At 39.0% G+C, this 16,147-nt stretch overlaps 1 protein-coding gene across 1 annotated transcript in view; it reads left to right on the forward strand.

The window, feature by feature from the left end:
* Positions 1 to 2,665: 2,665 nt before the first annotated feature.
* The window catches only part of PARP1 (poly(ADP-ribose) polymerase 1), a 48,791-nt gene continuing 35,309 nt past the window's right edge, over positions 2,666 to 16,147 (forward strand). The window contains exons 1-6 of the mRNA XM_032216345.1: positions 2,666 to 3,080; positions 6,524 to 6,686; positions 7,061 to 7,179; positions 8,505 to 8,719; positions 15,202 to 15,298; positions 15,795 to 15,911. Of these exons, the coding sequence (XP_032072236.1) occupies positions 2,961 to 3,080; positions 6,524 to 6,686; positions 7,061 to 7,179; positions 8,505 to 8,719; positions 15,202 to 15,298; positions 15,795 to 15,911 (831 nt within the window). The 5' untranslated portion in view covers positions 2,666 to 2,960. The remainder of the gene's footprint in view (positions 3,081 to 6,523; positions 6,687 to 7,060; positions 7,180 to 8,504; positions 8,720 to 15,201; positions 15,299 to 15,794; positions 15,912 to 16,147) is intronic.

The following is a 16,147-nucleotide window of genomic DNA, read 5'->3' on the forward strand; positions in this document are numbered from 1 at the left end:
ACACTTAGAAAATGTTACAGTGAATTATTGAAAAACAAAACAAAGGACAGGATACAAGAATCAGGCTTTGGGCTGGAGTTTCCCGGGACACCCAATTCTCCCTTTCTGGATGCAATAGTGTACATAGGGAGTTTTTTCTGTGATGGATAAAGTATGTGTGAAAACTTAAAATGTCAAAATAACTTGTAGAATTGTATATTCATTTGTGTATTCATTTTGCTTGCTTGAATGCACATAGTTTAGTAATTTCCAATGCAACGAGACTTAATTAAGTGGACGTTTGGGGAATGGAAGTCTGGGCATCTCCCAATGTCTTTTTAAATCAAAACTAGGTCACTTGTAGCAATTTACATCAACAGAATAATGTTATCATTACACAAATGACACAAATAATTGTAAGCAATGTAAAATTAATACTTTGTCCATTATTTGGAGGGGATGCCAAGGCAGAAATATGGTTCATTGCCTGTTGAGATGTTAAATCAAGGTTTCACTGTACTGAACTATATTTTGATATGTCCCTCCCCCAAAGGGGGGCCTGGAACAATTATTGTCATTGTGTCCTTAACATGATTTTCTGAAAATGCCATTCGAAGAAACACCCTTGTCAGCTGTTTGGACAAGAAAGGCTATGTTGTGTTTTTCCCTCACTGAAACATACTTTTTTTTGTAATGGTGATTGAGCCTTACTTTGCTTCGAGGAGGACATTTGTTTTTTAAAAAACTATAGTAATCCTAAAAATTTTTTTATAATTTACTTTGTTTTATTAATTGTTTTGTTTACATCTTTTGTCACCATTGTTAAGCATATTTGGTGTCCTTTTGTGATGGGAGAGGTAGGTTACAAATTCAAAATCCCTTCTTGGTAAGCAACCCGAGCATTCTGCTCTGGTAAGTACAGCTAATCCAAACTCTCAGGTTCTGTTTAGAAAGAGTAAATATATGGTTTTATTACAATGGACTTTTGGTCCCGTAGAAGGGCAGATGTGCCCCCATTGTATTTTATTTTACTTCAGGAATAAAGTATTTTTTTATCTTTTTATTTCTTTCATAAATAAAGTATTTACTTCATGAATAATAAAAATGCTTATATCCTTCTGTTTGGGTGAGAGTGGACAGCTGTATTCAGACAGAACCTTTGCATTTCCTTAAGGTATAATTTTTCTGCAAAATACAAAATAACCCATTTTAGCCTGCCAAAATGAACAGGTGGATCATAACAGAATGTCCTGACTTCTACCCAATTGTCCTGTTGATCAGATTCTTTTTCTTCCTAGCTCTTATTCACTGCTCTCAGACACAACTATAAATGAGAGGTACTTCAAAACATATGCCTCTTTCTTTTTTCAGTGCCCTTATGATTTTGAGCGGTCACTAAGTGAACTGTTGTAAGTCGAGGACTACCTGTGCTAGTAATCATTTCCCTTGTTCCTGTCCATGTTTATACTTATACCTGTTATCTTGTACATGTTTGACAAACTAAATAATTTAAAAAAAAATTTAAATCGGAGATCACCAATTTAATTTAAATTGCAGATGACACCAAGCGGGCAGGAATAGCCAACTGCAGAAGATAGGCTTAAGATACAGAAGGATCTTGACAAACTTGAACGTTGGGCACTATCTAATAAAATGAAATTCAATGGTGAAAAGAGTAAGGTTCTACATTTAGGCAAGAAAAATGAAATGCACAGGTAGAGTATAGGCGGTACCTTACTCAATAGTAGTAACTATGAAAGGGATCTTGGAGTCCTAGTGGACAACCATTTAAATATGAGCCAGCAGTGTACAGCAGCTGCCAAAAAAAGCCAACAGAGTTCTAGGCTACATAAACAGAGAGATAGAATCAAGATCACATGAAGTGTTAATACCACTTTATAATGCCTTGATAAGGCCACACTTGGAATACTGCATTCAGTTTTGGTGACCACGATGTAGAAAACATGTGGAGACTCTAGAAAGAGTGCAGAGAAGAGCAACAAAGATGATTAGGGGACTGGAGACCAAAACATGTGAAGAATGGTTGCAGGAACTGGGTATATCTATTTTAATAAAAAGAAGGACTAGGGGAGACATGTTCCAATATCTCAGGGGTTGGCACAAAGAAGAGGGAGTCAAGCTATTCTCCAAGGCAACTGAGAATAGAACAAGAAGCAATGGGTGGAAACGAATCAAGGAGAGAAGCAACTTAGAACTGAGGAGAAATTTCCTGACAGTTACAACAATTAATCAGTGGAACAGCTTGCCCCCAGAAGTTGTGGATGCCCCAAAAGATGTTGGATAGCCAACATAGATAGTTACAACTTAGATAGTTGTTTGTCTGAAACGGTATAGGGTTTCCCGCCTGGGCAGGGGTTGGACTAGAAGACCTCCAAGGTTCCTTCCAACTCTGCTATTGGCTATACAGTGCTATAGGCTATACAGTGAATTTAAAAAGAAACCCAAGAAAAATTTAATGGCAAATCGTTACAGCCAGCCCCCCAAAATCAAAGAATGCACATGCTTATGGAGAGGCCAACTCAGTTCTGTTCCGGCTGCTAGCCCTCGGCCGCGGTGGCAGGGAAATTCCAGGGGGCTCTGACAAATTACAAGCGAGTCCCAGCCCCCGAGTGGGAGGCGTAACGGGGAGCAGAGAAGAAAACCCCCTGAGCACGTGATCCCCGACCGCGTGGTTTTCCTATCAGGCACCGGGGCTGTCCGTCCGTCCGCTCCCCCTCCGCTGGAGCCTCGCTCTCTTCAGACGGATCCATCGCCCCGGGCGGCCTTCGAAGGGCTCCACCGTGAGGCTCGGCTAATCAATCGCTGAAGCTGAGGCGCTCGCAGAAGGCGGGATCACGCGCTCTGCGCTCGGCACATTTTTGGCGCCGGCGCCGCCGCCGTTGCAGCCGTAGAGCAGAAATTGCCGCCTCTTTCTCGAGACTCAGCGGGAAGCGTTCCCTGGGGAGGGTTGAGGGGTGGCTATGGCGGAGCCCGCGGAGAAGCTATACCGGGCCGAGTACGCCAAGAGCGGGCGGGCTTCCTGCAAGAAATGCAAGGAAAACATCGCCAAGGATTCGCTCCGCCTGGCCATCATGGTGCAGGTAGGGACTCTACCTTCTCTCTAATCCCCTTCCCTCTAAGCAGGCTTAAGAGTCTATGCCAAGCTCTGCAAGGCTTTCACCCTAGGCCACCCAGGCCCGGGAGCGCCACGTTGCCTGCCGAAGCGAGCAATCAATCGTCTTTGTGGCCGCCCCTCGGTGCATCTGTTACCCTCCCGCCACTGCCTTTGCGCCTGATCCCCTGGATCGGTTCGATTCCGTTTTGTTAATGCGCCACCCGATGGGTCAAGGCAGCTGAAGGATGCGCAGCGCAGGAGGAACCGCCCTTTCCCTTTCATAGCTTCCCTTCTTGCGGGGATCTTCCAAAGATGCCAGTTGAAATCCATTTTATGCCGGGCCCACCATCCGGCCGCCTTAAGCTGCATGTCTCTTAGCTTTTCACTTAGGAGGAAGTTCTTTGAGGGTTTTACGTCTAGGTGGGGAAATTTGAGCTGACAGTAGTTCCCACGTTGTTCCATTAGAGCCGCGGGGTTTAGCTGCTCGTCCTGCAGAGGGGCGGGGGATATCATCTTTTTTAATCACAACCAAGTCCAATACCCTGTTTTTCACAATTTCGCACATTTTCACCATACAATTTTACAATACAAACCACCTAAAGATTTGTTCATAAGTGCACAGTTCCGAATAAATGTTTACACAACTTTGAATGTAATGAGGCTTTTCCTTAGGAGTAGCAAATTTATTGATCCTGATGCTTAGTCTAGTTGGAACAATCATAAATTGGATGAGGCTAACACGTGGAATCGTTATCTTTAAGTTGGAGGGGATTTTAAAGCCTAGAATTTAGGACAGCTGTTACTTTGTTAAAATAGTCATGCACTGCAATCATATTTTGCAACCTGTATTTTGGAATCTGAATTTGAGTGCTACATTCTTCAGTGGGGCATAGAGTCTTCAAGCATACAGTTTTGACTCTAGTCTGATGTGTTGCCAAGAATAGTATATAGACAGACCTATTGAGTGCGGAGTTTGTTTAGCCAAGCAATACTGCATCCTTCCATCTCTTGATAGTTTACTATTTTTGCAATAAACCTGTGGATTTGACTCCATTTAATAAAATAATGTAATTGGTAATCCTGACAATTTGTAGCTCCCTAAAGGCAACTTGATTGCAATAGGGTGAAATTAAATAAATGGAATAATAATGATACTAGCAGTATATGGTGTGATGTCTTCAAACCTATTGTTGTGGAATGTATACTGTATTCCATTCTCTGAGGAGCATGCAAAGACATTTTGTTCATAACTTCTTACCTAGAAAAGTAGGTCAGGCAGAGAGCAAGCAGCTTTAGATGTACTAGCAGGAGAACAGCGAGATGATTAAGTTTCTTATTCTTGGCATGTAGATGAACTTTGCTACAGAAAACTACTGCTGGATATAGTTGTGCATGCTGAGTTATTTTCTAGGCCCTTACCATCTCAAGTACAAGAAAAAAATCCTGCCCCAAAATGGAACACCCATTCACTGGTTAATGACATTCTGTAATGAAGACTGCATTATGAAACAAATAAGCAAACAAACTTGGTAACAGTGGAACTTCATTAAAATGGGGGAAATTGATGATCACAGAACCATTTTGCTGGATTACTTGTACAGTTGCCTAGTAACTTTTATTTATTTCATTGTTATGAAATGTTTTGATTTATCATTTTTGTTTTTTATTAAATGTTTTTGAAAGAGAAAACTGTGAGTGCCAAATTAGATTACACTTTGATATATTGATATTTATGATTCAGAGGCTTCTTCCCCTAAATGCCTTGTACTCTTAATCTGGAAGTTCAGCAATGATCCATACACAATAATATATAAAAGTATATAAAAATAAATATTTGGTAATCAGCAATACTCTATTTTAGGGGTGTCAAACTCAATTTCATTGACCTTGGGGGTGTGGCCAGCTCAATATCATTTATGTCAATGTGCCTGTGGTGGCCTGAGCACTCTGCCAGCGAAAATGGACTCCTGAGCGCCACAGCCTCCTGCAACCCTCTGCCAGCGAAAACGGAGGGCTACCTGCGGCCCTCCCACGCTCCATTTTTTTCTGCCAGAGGCACCATGGGACAGTCCTTTGCTGTTTCCATGGTAGCTCTGCGGGCCAGATCGAAGCACCCCACTGGCCAGATGCAGCCCCCCAGCCTTGGGTTTGACACCCCTGCTCTATTTGATGGTTGTGTCCTAATTGTTGCCAGAAAAAAAATGGACACAATATTGCAGATACTGTCATTGTAATCAGAAAGTAAAAGATGTATATACCAAAGATCTGTCTGTCTGGGATGCTGTTCCAAGATAGATGAGTAGCATGAGTTCCATAGATCCCTATAAAAAATTATGGTGCCGCACTATGTGAGTAGTGGTTTTGATTTTTCAAGTGCAGGAGCCAAGGTTTTTTTGAATATGTACCCAGAAACAAAGTGAATGGCAAGATGTTACAATGTGTGCCTTTGGCTCTGGGAACCTTGGGATCCAGGTTCTGTTGTTGTTAAAGTGCCTACTGATCTCCAGTTGATATTGCACATGCTTTATCCTCTGAAGGAATATATGACTGGCCTAATTGTAATTCACTGTGAGGAGGTACTCCATGTAAAGGCCATAAGAATCTAGTTTGAATTCTGCAAGACCACTCCGACTTAAATTATATTTCTTTGCCATTGCAATGGTTGGGAAGAGACTGATTGGGAAAAATCAGATTTTTAACCAGTATCTCATTGTAGCTCAAATTTTTAAAACAAACACTTTAGTTCTGTGTAAGTAGTGTTACATCTCCAAATTCTTATTAAAGCCTGAGCAGAAGGAAGCAAAATGAATAAAAGAATCACAATTACTTCTGGATGTTATAGAAATCTGAATTGATAATAACTATTGATAATAACTGCATATGGGATGTTATAGAAATGAAAACAGTACTCATAGATGGGCATAAGTTTTTTATTTATAAAATGTATTAGCCGCCCATCTTGCCACACAGTAACTCTCAGTGGTTTACAATATTAAAAAATAAAACTATATACTTTATAATAATATAAATACAATACTATAAAATCAACCTAGCTAAAAAGATGGGGGGGGGTATGATAAGAGGGGGAGAGGGAGGAAGCTGTAGTTATTCAATCAGCCACCCAAAACATGAAGCCCATCTGTTGGTGCTCCAAGGCAACTGGCTAAGCCAGATCTTTAAGCTCTTGCAGGTCAGGAGGGTTGGAGCTGACTTCACTCCATTTGACTGTACCCAAACAAAGCATCTGCAAAACTGGAAAAATGTATGAAATAGGGAGGGGAAATATACAAGGTGTATGGAACTGTGACTCTTATTAATAAATACTTTTTTGTCTGGATTCTAATTGTACTGTATGGGTACTACTTCTTAACCCAATTCTGTTGTATCAGTTTTTATGTCTGAGATTCTTCCCCCATTCTTTCTTTTCAGTCCCCTATGTTTGATGGCAAAGTACCTCATTGGCACCACTATTCTTGCTTCTGGAAACGAGTTCAGCTGCTATCCCATGCTGATCTGGATGGCTTCGCAGAACTCCGTTGGGACGATCAGGAAAAAATTAAAAAACACATAGAAAGTGGAGGAGCTGCAGCAGGTAAGCTATTCACTGATGATAAAAAGGGAAAAGACTGTTGGGTGAACCATTGACTTGAGCAGGTTTAGGAGCTTGTCATTTTTATGCTGAGAGCAGACTTCATCAAAATGTTAGAAGGTCTCCAAAATATAATAGCTTAAGAGATTCTTTGGAAGTAAGTTTCAGTGAATTACTATTGCTGTCATACTCTGGGATCACTCTTGCATGTTCTAGAAAACATTAACTGCAACCAAAAATTTCTCTCTCTTAGACTAGTTTTAAAAAGTCTGTATTCCTCAGCAAATCTAACTGATTTATGTATCTTATTTCTGTTGTCCCAGGGGATTTTTTAAATTAGAACCTAAAAATTATTCCTTTCCTTTTTTTATTTTCAGGCAAAGGTGGTGGCCAAGAGAGAGGTGGCGGAAGTGAAAAAAGTTTAAATGATTTTGCAGCAGAATATGCAAAATCCAATAGAAGTACTTGCAAAGGTTGTGAACAAAAGATAGAAAAGGTAAACATATGGGTAGCTCTCTGTGTATAAGGATGTAAACATTCACACAAAGATACACAAACACTGTTATTAATGGCAGAAATGTTTTCTAAAGCAGTGGTCCCCAACCCCCCAGGCCACAGCTCACTACCAAGCCGTGAGCTGTTTAAAACCAGGGCACCCAAAGCGATGGGCGAATGCGCATATATCCCCTTACGTAAGTAGCGTGAGAACGCATGCATGTTTTTCTGCTGCCACTTGTGGCGAACCATTCCCTCCCTCCATGCACTAGTCTGCAAAGCTGGAAAGCATTTCTCCAAATCAGGATTTAAAAATCAAGTTATTTTTAAGACTTCCCAAGTTTAATTTTTGTCTTTAAATCTTAGATTATGGTCTAAATATGGTGCCTTGAATAACACATTAATTGAATTCATTTATGATTATATAATAATTGAAGAGACAAGATCAGAAATTGAAATTTCATGTGGTCTAGATTTAATTTGTTTAAAAATTAAATGTAATGGCTTAAATAGTGCTAAACTAAAAGCTTTGACATTGAAGAAATATTGTGATCTGAAATCTTGAAATTTTAATAGTTCTGTCTTATTCCTGAAGTAATTTTGTCGTCCTACCATGTTTCCCCGAAAATAAGACAGGGTCTTATTTTCTTTTGATCCCCGAAATAAGCACTTGGTCTTATTTCGGGGAGGTCTTATTATTTTTGAGGTGCAGGAGGTGGCGAGTGTGGTCACCTCATGGCTGCTGCTGTGGTGCAATATTTTGGGGGAACGGGGTAATTTTTAGTCTTTATAGTAACACATAGTGTCTATCCATCTGTCTATTGGCAATCTATTCAGTTTAAAGAAACAAAGAATAGAGGTGTGTGTGTGTGTGTGTGTGTGTGTAAGAGAAAAATTAAAAATTTATTTGGGAATGACAGAATCTGTTTATGTTCAAGAATAGGGACTCATCCAAGTTTCAATTTATTTTACTACCGGATCACTCACTCGCGTGACTCTTCTGCGCATACACAAAACTGTCTGGGTGGGTGGGCGGAGTCACCCACCGCCACCACTAACGTTTTGCCAGATCCCGGGCGAACCAGCAGAAACCCACCTCTGGACTCATCCCACTTTTATTTCAGAAATAAAGTTCCTATTAATGTGTTTTTTGGAAACACTTATTTTAACTTTCAGAAACAGTAAAGAAAACTCCAACTGCATTATTCTGAATTATTATTAATACAATAAAATAAATAATATTAAATTTCTGGCTTGAAACCTTAGTAGACAATTGTTTAATTTTGTTTGTGAATTTATTTCTAATTTCTCTTCCTATCTACCCAGGGTCAGATTAGAATCTCAAAGAAAATGGTGCTCGCTGAAAAGCCACAGCTGGGGATGATAGACAATTGGTACCATCTTGCCTGTTTCAGTAGTCGCAGAACAGATCTGGGTTTTCTTCCTACCTTTAATGCCTCTCAGATCCAGGGCTTTGCGCAGCTAAAGGCAGAAGACAAAGAAACTCTAAAGAAGCAGCTGCCCTCTGTCAAGACTGAAGGGTATGTAGAAGATGCCAAAAAAGATGCATATCATGCTATTTGATTTTGATCATTGTATGATAGATACTTCTTTTTTATTTTTTTATTTTTATTTACAAACATAAAGAATACACGAACACAGAACTTAGACGTACACTACATTTACCCAATACAATACAAACAGGAACTTCCTGTTCTTTCTAATAGCAATTTCAAATCGATACAATTCTCGTTAGGTTATTTCCCCTTCTAATATATTTCATTTGTGTTTCACCATTTTTAACCCTCTATCTATCTGCTATATTGGGTGATTACCTCTAATAAATTTAAACTCTCTTGAATGCGCATATATATAAGAGCTAAATAGCTTGAAATAGATCTATACTAGTTTCCCTTTATTTATTTATCAGCACAAATACAACACAAATGTAACAAAGGCAACATAAAAAAATGACTTTGCCTGGATGGCTCCTAGGGTGAGCTGAAAGACAGAAAAGGGAAGCAGTATGCTCCCTCCCATATTTGGGCATACCAGGGGTGTGACACAATACATACATACATACATATGCTGGTCTTGTATTCGGGTCTTTTCCCATGTAAGATTGAGATTGTCTGGCAACGTTTCAGCGAGGTCTCACTCGCCATCTTCAGGCTGGGTTTTGGGCTTAAAGTGTGATCAGAGCTGCTGTCTTTCTATAAAATCTTGGTGGGGTGTATGGAGTGCTGGCTTTGTTTCAGTAAGTGGAATGATGGTTGTGTGGTTGTATCATGATTGGTAGATTAGTGCTGATTGGTGCTGGCTATGTGTCCATTGTTTCGTGTTGTAATGGACTGGGTGGTGGGTGGGGCTCGTTTGTTGACTAGGGCTGGTTTCCAGATGTCTGGTAGGCAGGAGGTATCATCACGTTTATTCATGTTGTAGGGGTGTTTCTCTATTTCGATAGCTTCCATAATCTCTTGAAGTGTTCTATTTTGGAGATTAACCTGGTTCATTCAAATTAATTTATATCCTATAGCTTTAAGGTGCTGGAAAAGGGAAGGAAGTTTTTTCTTTTTTTTCTTACTACGTTCTTGTGTTCTGCGATGCGGTGCATTTATTTTCCTGTTCGTTTATCCTATGTATGTTGCAGGGCAGATTTTGCAAGGTATTTCGTAGACTCCTTGGTGTTCTAGCTGGATTTTGTCTTTGGGGTTTCTTAAGATGTTGGCTATTTTTTGGTCAGTGTTGAAGACTGTCTTGATATTGTGTTTGTGGAGAATTTTGCTGATTTTATCTGTGGTGCCTTTGATGTAAGGGAGGAGGGTGATGCCGTTGTCCTGTTCTGTGTCTTGGTTTTTGGGGGGAGCCCTCCGTTGGATTAGGTTGGTAATTGGATTAGGCTGGTAATCCCGGGAAAGAAAAACTGGACAACTTCCTCACATATCTCAACAGCCTGCACCCCAAAATACAATTCACTATGGAAATAGAAGGAAACAACCAACTTCCCTTTCTGGACGTCCTAATCTACAAAAAACCCAATGGCTCCCTAGGACACAACATCTACCAGAAAAAAACACACACCAACCGCTACTTAAACGACAAACCCATCACCACCCTGCACAGATCAACTCTGTAGCCAAGACGCTCATCTCCACAACCAAACCCCTAGCCAACAAAGACCACCTGAAAACTGAATTACACACTCTCACAAACTTATTAATCTCCAACAGATTCCAAAGAAAAACAATTACCAACCTAAACCAAAGGGAGACTTCCCCCAAAAACCAAGACATTTTCCCATTTATCTAATTCACTATTGTAGCTAAAGTTCTGGTGGCCATTTTACCATTTGTTCTTTCACAATTTCTTCTTCCATTTATACTTCAGAAGAAATTTATATATTCTCCCTATCATCTTTCTTCTGAGTTTTGGATTATTTTATCTAATTTGTGTGGTTCCATTTGGATGCCGTATAATTTAGTATCATTATTGTGTTTAGTTTTGATGTGCAAGTAGGTTAGCCAGTCAACTTTCATGTTTTGTTCTGCCAATTCTTTGATTGTTTTTAAATTTTCCTGTCCATTAATTAAGTCTCTGTATCAACACTTTATTCATATCTGTAAAATTTGAGTGCATCGTCCTTTCTGTCGAGGGTAGGCAATTCGGGATTTTCATATAGTGGTGTTTTTTTTAAATTTTGAGCCAGTTTTGCAATAACACATTTCTAATTAGATTTTTTTGAAAGTATTTGTGCGTTTTATTTTTATCATCTCATATGCCAACCTGCTTGCAGATCATGGCCTTCTAAGGTCAAGATTCTTTTATTCTTTAACTCTATCCAGTCCTTCACCCATGTTATTGTTACTGCTAGTGTGTATAACTCCCAGTTTGGTAATGCTAAGCCTCCTCTTTCCTTGCTATCTTGGATTGACTTTAGTTTAATCCTCACTTTTCGGTATGACAGATACTTCTAAAATACCAGTGTGGCTGGTGTTTTCTGACGTTGGCTATGGAAGATCTCCAGTTGTGACTATTGTGGAGAGGTAGCTGCAGATTAGCTAGTAAATGCACTAAGCTTTTAAAGATGTTACATTTTCAATTATCAGAATGATAATGCAACATGGCAGATGGAGATTTTCTAATTCTTAGAGTTTTCTATTGTTGTTGCAAGAGGGTTTTTAAAAATAACCCTTGACAAGCTTACTTTAAGACTTACGCTATATCTATATCTACTATTCCTTTCTACAAGAAGGAAGCACAGTTTCTTTGGTGTAGATAAGCTATACCCTTTTTGCCTAGATAGCTGATGTAAATATTTGTTTTCTGTTTAGCTTAAGATCTTCTGGGGTTTTTTTTCCTTCTCCTTCTCATTTTTTACTATTCTAAACAACTAGATCATTGCAATATTTTATCTGGAGGTTTGTCCAGAATCAGCAGGGAGGTAAAAAACATTTGAGGACTATGTTACTGAAGAGATCAGAAATGTGTCACATCTATTCTGAAGACATTGCAATGGATGTAGAAAATTCTTCGAATGACACACAAATGTATATATTTTAGGATCTAGATACGTGATGGAGCATTTGAACTTGGCACCCAGGATTCTGTGAGGGTGCCACATAGTGCAGGAACAAAAAAGGAGGCATTCTTGATGCATAGTTGTGTTGAGGAATTCAGTCTCAGTTTAGTTACGGTTGGCATGAATTTTATTAGCTTTCAGCATAAACTATAGGTGGACTCGTTTATCTGAGTTTTTAAAATCTCTGCTGTTACCCAACTATTTCACTGGTCCCCAACCTTTGGGGTACCAGGGACTGGTTCTATGGAGAAAGGTTTTTCCACAGACCTGAGGGGCATGGTTTTGCATTTTGCTTGCATCTCACAGATTGAGTTTCACTTGTTTGCACGACCCAGTTGCTGGCATGTGGCAGCCTGGTGCTTGTCCACGGACCGGGGGTTGGTGACCCCTGATCTATTCCATTGTTATTAATGTATTAATGTTGTTTTCTGATACAATAACTTTCAAATTATTTTAACTTATTGCAAATTGTTGTCTACTTTGGAATATGCTTTTTTATAAAATGCTATATAAGGTTTTTTTAAGCAGAAACAAAAATCTAAGCTGTCGTCTATAACTGCATGAGAAGTAGGAGTCACAATCCATTACAGTATTTGACTATCTTTTTAACAAATCTCCCAGATCCTTTTGGACTTTCCTCTACATGCTGCATTCTCTTTTGCTTTCTATTTCTATTCCTCCTGGTGTGTTTTTTTAGGAGACTGTAACAGAAAGCAAATTCCTTAATTTTCTACTTAAATTGCCCTGGTGCAGTCCTCAGTGAATGCTCAAGTCTTGCATCTTTCCACAAAGCCATTGCACTGGCACTTAAGAGCCTGGAGATCATGTACCAATTTTTATACAGAATGAAAGGAAATTAATGGCAGTCACCGAAAAAAAAATAGAATGGAGATTCTGAAGGGATCATTAAGTGAATGTTTTCCTTAGGATCATTTAATTCCAAATCCTCATGCTATTGAATTTCCCATTTTGATTTTTTTCAAAATGACTCCATATAGGAGATTTTAACAGCAGTTGTTTGAGTTATTTCAGGATTGCTGCAATAAAATAAAATATTAACACCAACATACACACACACCACACACACCACATAGGTGGCAGAAATACAGGTAGTCCTTGAGTTATGAATGTAATGGAGCCTGCTCATTCCATTCGTAATACAAGGATTCATGGGAGTTAATCTCGTACCTTGAATGGAATCATTCCCTCCTTTCGCCTACGCATTCTCTAATCGAATGTGAGGCTGGTTAAGTGCACATGAGGTATTTCAGGGTGGGAAAGGCCATGGGGGAGCCTAGTGATGGAACAGACCACCTGCCTAAGACCATCCCAGCCCCCCCAACCCACTGAAATACCTTATGCTCCCCACAATTACTTTCCCACCCAACCTGCCGCGCTGGATCACTGGTGCAAAGATCTAGCAAGCTGTCTCCTCTCAGAAGAAGCCTCTCAGCCGCATGCACCCCTCTGCAGCTTCCTTTAGGCCTGCGCAGGCCTCGCCTGGCACATTGCAAGCCAAAATGCTGCTTCGCAGGCCTTGCCCAGCACGTTGCAGGCTGAAATGGAGGTCCAAAGGGGCAGATAACTCTAAATCTGGCCCTAGACTCAATCTAGATCTGTTAGTTTTTGCAAAATTGAAAAGCTTTTAGTACTGGCACCACCACTGTATAATTTTTGACCAGGATGGGAAGTTTGCTATTGTAATGGTTGAAACACTGAAAGATAGATGTCACTTTCTGGACCTAGTTTCCATCAGTTTTACAGCTGGGATCTTGCCTAACAGAAGAAGAAAAAAGAATGTGTAAAAAAAAAACCTTGTTAGAAATGAAAGGGGTGGTTTGTGGTTACATAAAGGTTAGCTGAATTTCACAATTTTCTAAACCATAAAACATTGTTTTACAAACCACAGTGTGGTTTAATTTGCTGAGGCTTCTTTGAAGGACAGTAATGTAATATCTTTTGGGGGGGATCGGCATCAAGTTATTTCTCATTGTTTGCATCAACCTGTATCCAAGTACATCCAAAATATAAACATTGACAAGATGTCCAATTCATCAGAAATTAGTCTTGCTCATATCCCACAATGATCGTTTGATTGTAGGCTGCTGGAGAGGATGTATTCTAATCTTTGTAGTGTTTTTATTGTGTCTTTTGAATGGTGGATGAATATAGTTTATCTCTACTAATGGCTGTTTTGTCTGAATACAAAGCTTTCAGAAATTCCCTAGCATTTTTTTATTCTACTTGATTTATTAGCATGCTTACAGTTTCAAGTTGAAACTATGAGTCTACCCCATATGTTATGAAATAAGGAGCTTTCATTGGGTGCTCTAAATGTTAGTTGATGTTTTATGGATGTGCTGTGCTGCTCTTCTGCCTGTCTATCACATAGTGGCTTTTACAGTCCTTATATTGTACATTGCAAACCACTCCTGGTTTTTTTCTTCTTGGGCTATTGGATCTTTTGGCATATTTAAGAAATTTTGGAGGACTTTATTGTGGTAAAGTGATGATTTGTGACTGCAATAGTCTGTTGTTTCTGAGATGTTTTTGATGTATGCTAATGTTATCATCCTTTTCATGGCTTGTAGGTTTCAGAAATCTATCACAGCAGTGGTTCCAAAATGTCTGTCTGCCTTATGCAGAGTTTATTTGGCTTTTATACAGTTTTAACAAGCAAAGCAAAAGCAGGGATAGCAACAGCATCTTATTGGTACATTCTCTCTTATTTCCCTTGTCAATCTTGCAGACTCCCAGCCAAAGTAGAAGCTCCACATAACTCCCTCGTACGGCCTATCTCTAATAAACAGTTGAGTTACTGAGCTCATGGCTGTCTAATGCGCATGTCTGTATGTAACCTTTCCTCTTTTCCCACATCTGGTTCTGCTAATTAGGTGAGCTCATAGGTATTTTCAAGGTAACCAGCTACTGGGATCATGGCATTTTACTGCACATGTCTTTATGTAATGTTTCCTCTATTCCTACAATAGCTGTATTGATTGTGTTTGTAGTGGGTTGAGTGGTTACACACTTTTAGACAAAATTGAATGTTTACCCATTTTTGTTGGAAGATGTTATATAGGTGATCTGTTTCCTTTTTTCTGGTGTTCAGGGTTTCTGCAGTGCATTTGTACTAGTCAACCTTCTATGTAATCTCGTTCCTTAATGAAATGCTATGGATACTTGTATTGAACATAAACTGACAGCCAATGTAAGTAAGTTTCTGGTTAGGATTGGGAAAAGCAGAATGAAAGGCAGAGTACACCATCCTAAGCTTCTAAAAGAAAAGCTGGTATCTTTGTGAAGTATGCATATTTGTGTATATACACTATATAAATTTACTGTGTGCAATCACTCAACTATATACCGAATTAATATTATATATGTTAAAAAAAAATAGAGGAAATAACTCTCCTTAGCACACTATGTATTATTTCTTTTCAGAAAGAGAAAAGGAGATGAGGTGGATGCAAATGTAATCTCAAAAAAGAAACCCAAGAAAGAGAAAGAGAAATTATCAAAACAAGAAAAGCTGCTGAAGGTTTGTTTTGCTATGACTAATTAGTTTCATTTAAAGCACCTTTGGATGATGAGATCAGAATACCCTAAGAGCAATTAGACTTCTTGATGGAGACTGCTCTCTTCTGCATTGTCACCATTCTGAATTTGACCCTGAAGAATGCTTGAAGTAAGTGGAATGTGATAATGCTGAAGGAGCTGACAGCGTTACCAACTTCCATTTAGAATCAGTCTCATATTTTGGTAGCTTGGCTTAACTGCAAGTCAAGTCGCAGTGAGAAGATGCTAACCTGAAATAACCTTCTGGTTATTCTAAATATCTAAAAGCAATTTCTTACATCCTGTTTCTTGAACCATCATCCAAATAATATTCATATAGGAATACAAACAACGGCACTGAATTATATAAACTTAGTCTGCTCTGTAAGCCTGTCACCTCTGCCTTTTATTATTCTTAGTAGAAAGGTGTTGGAAAGAAATCTTAAATGTGATACTTTACACATTTTTTTAACCTACAGGATCAGACAGAACTGATCTGGAATATCAAAGATGAGTTGAAGAATGCCTGTTCTACCAATGACTTGAAGGAGCTCCTGATAGCCAACAAGCAAGAAGTTCCTTCTGGGGAAGCTGCTGTGAGTTGAGCTCCATTTTATTTGACATTTTGTGTGAAAATGAGGAAAGAGAAAAAAGAAAAATATTTTGTATTTATTTATCTATTTGAACACACATATACATAGTCACTGAGCTTTTTCTTTTTTAAACAAAGTTTTTTATTTATTTTTGTTACATATTTTAACTTCTTTTATTAAAAAAAAAGTGTTGTCATGGTTTCCCCCCCTCTACATCTTCCATTATGCATATTACATTT

This window comes from Thamnophis elegans, chromosome 4 (assembly GCF_009769535.1).
Source record: "Thamnophis elegans isolate rThaEle1 chromosome 4, rThaEle1.pri, whole genome shotgun sequence".
Taxonomy (NCBI): domain Eukaryota; kingdom Metazoa; phylum Chordata; class Lepidosauria; order Squamata; family Colubridae; genus Thamnophis; species Thamnophis elegans.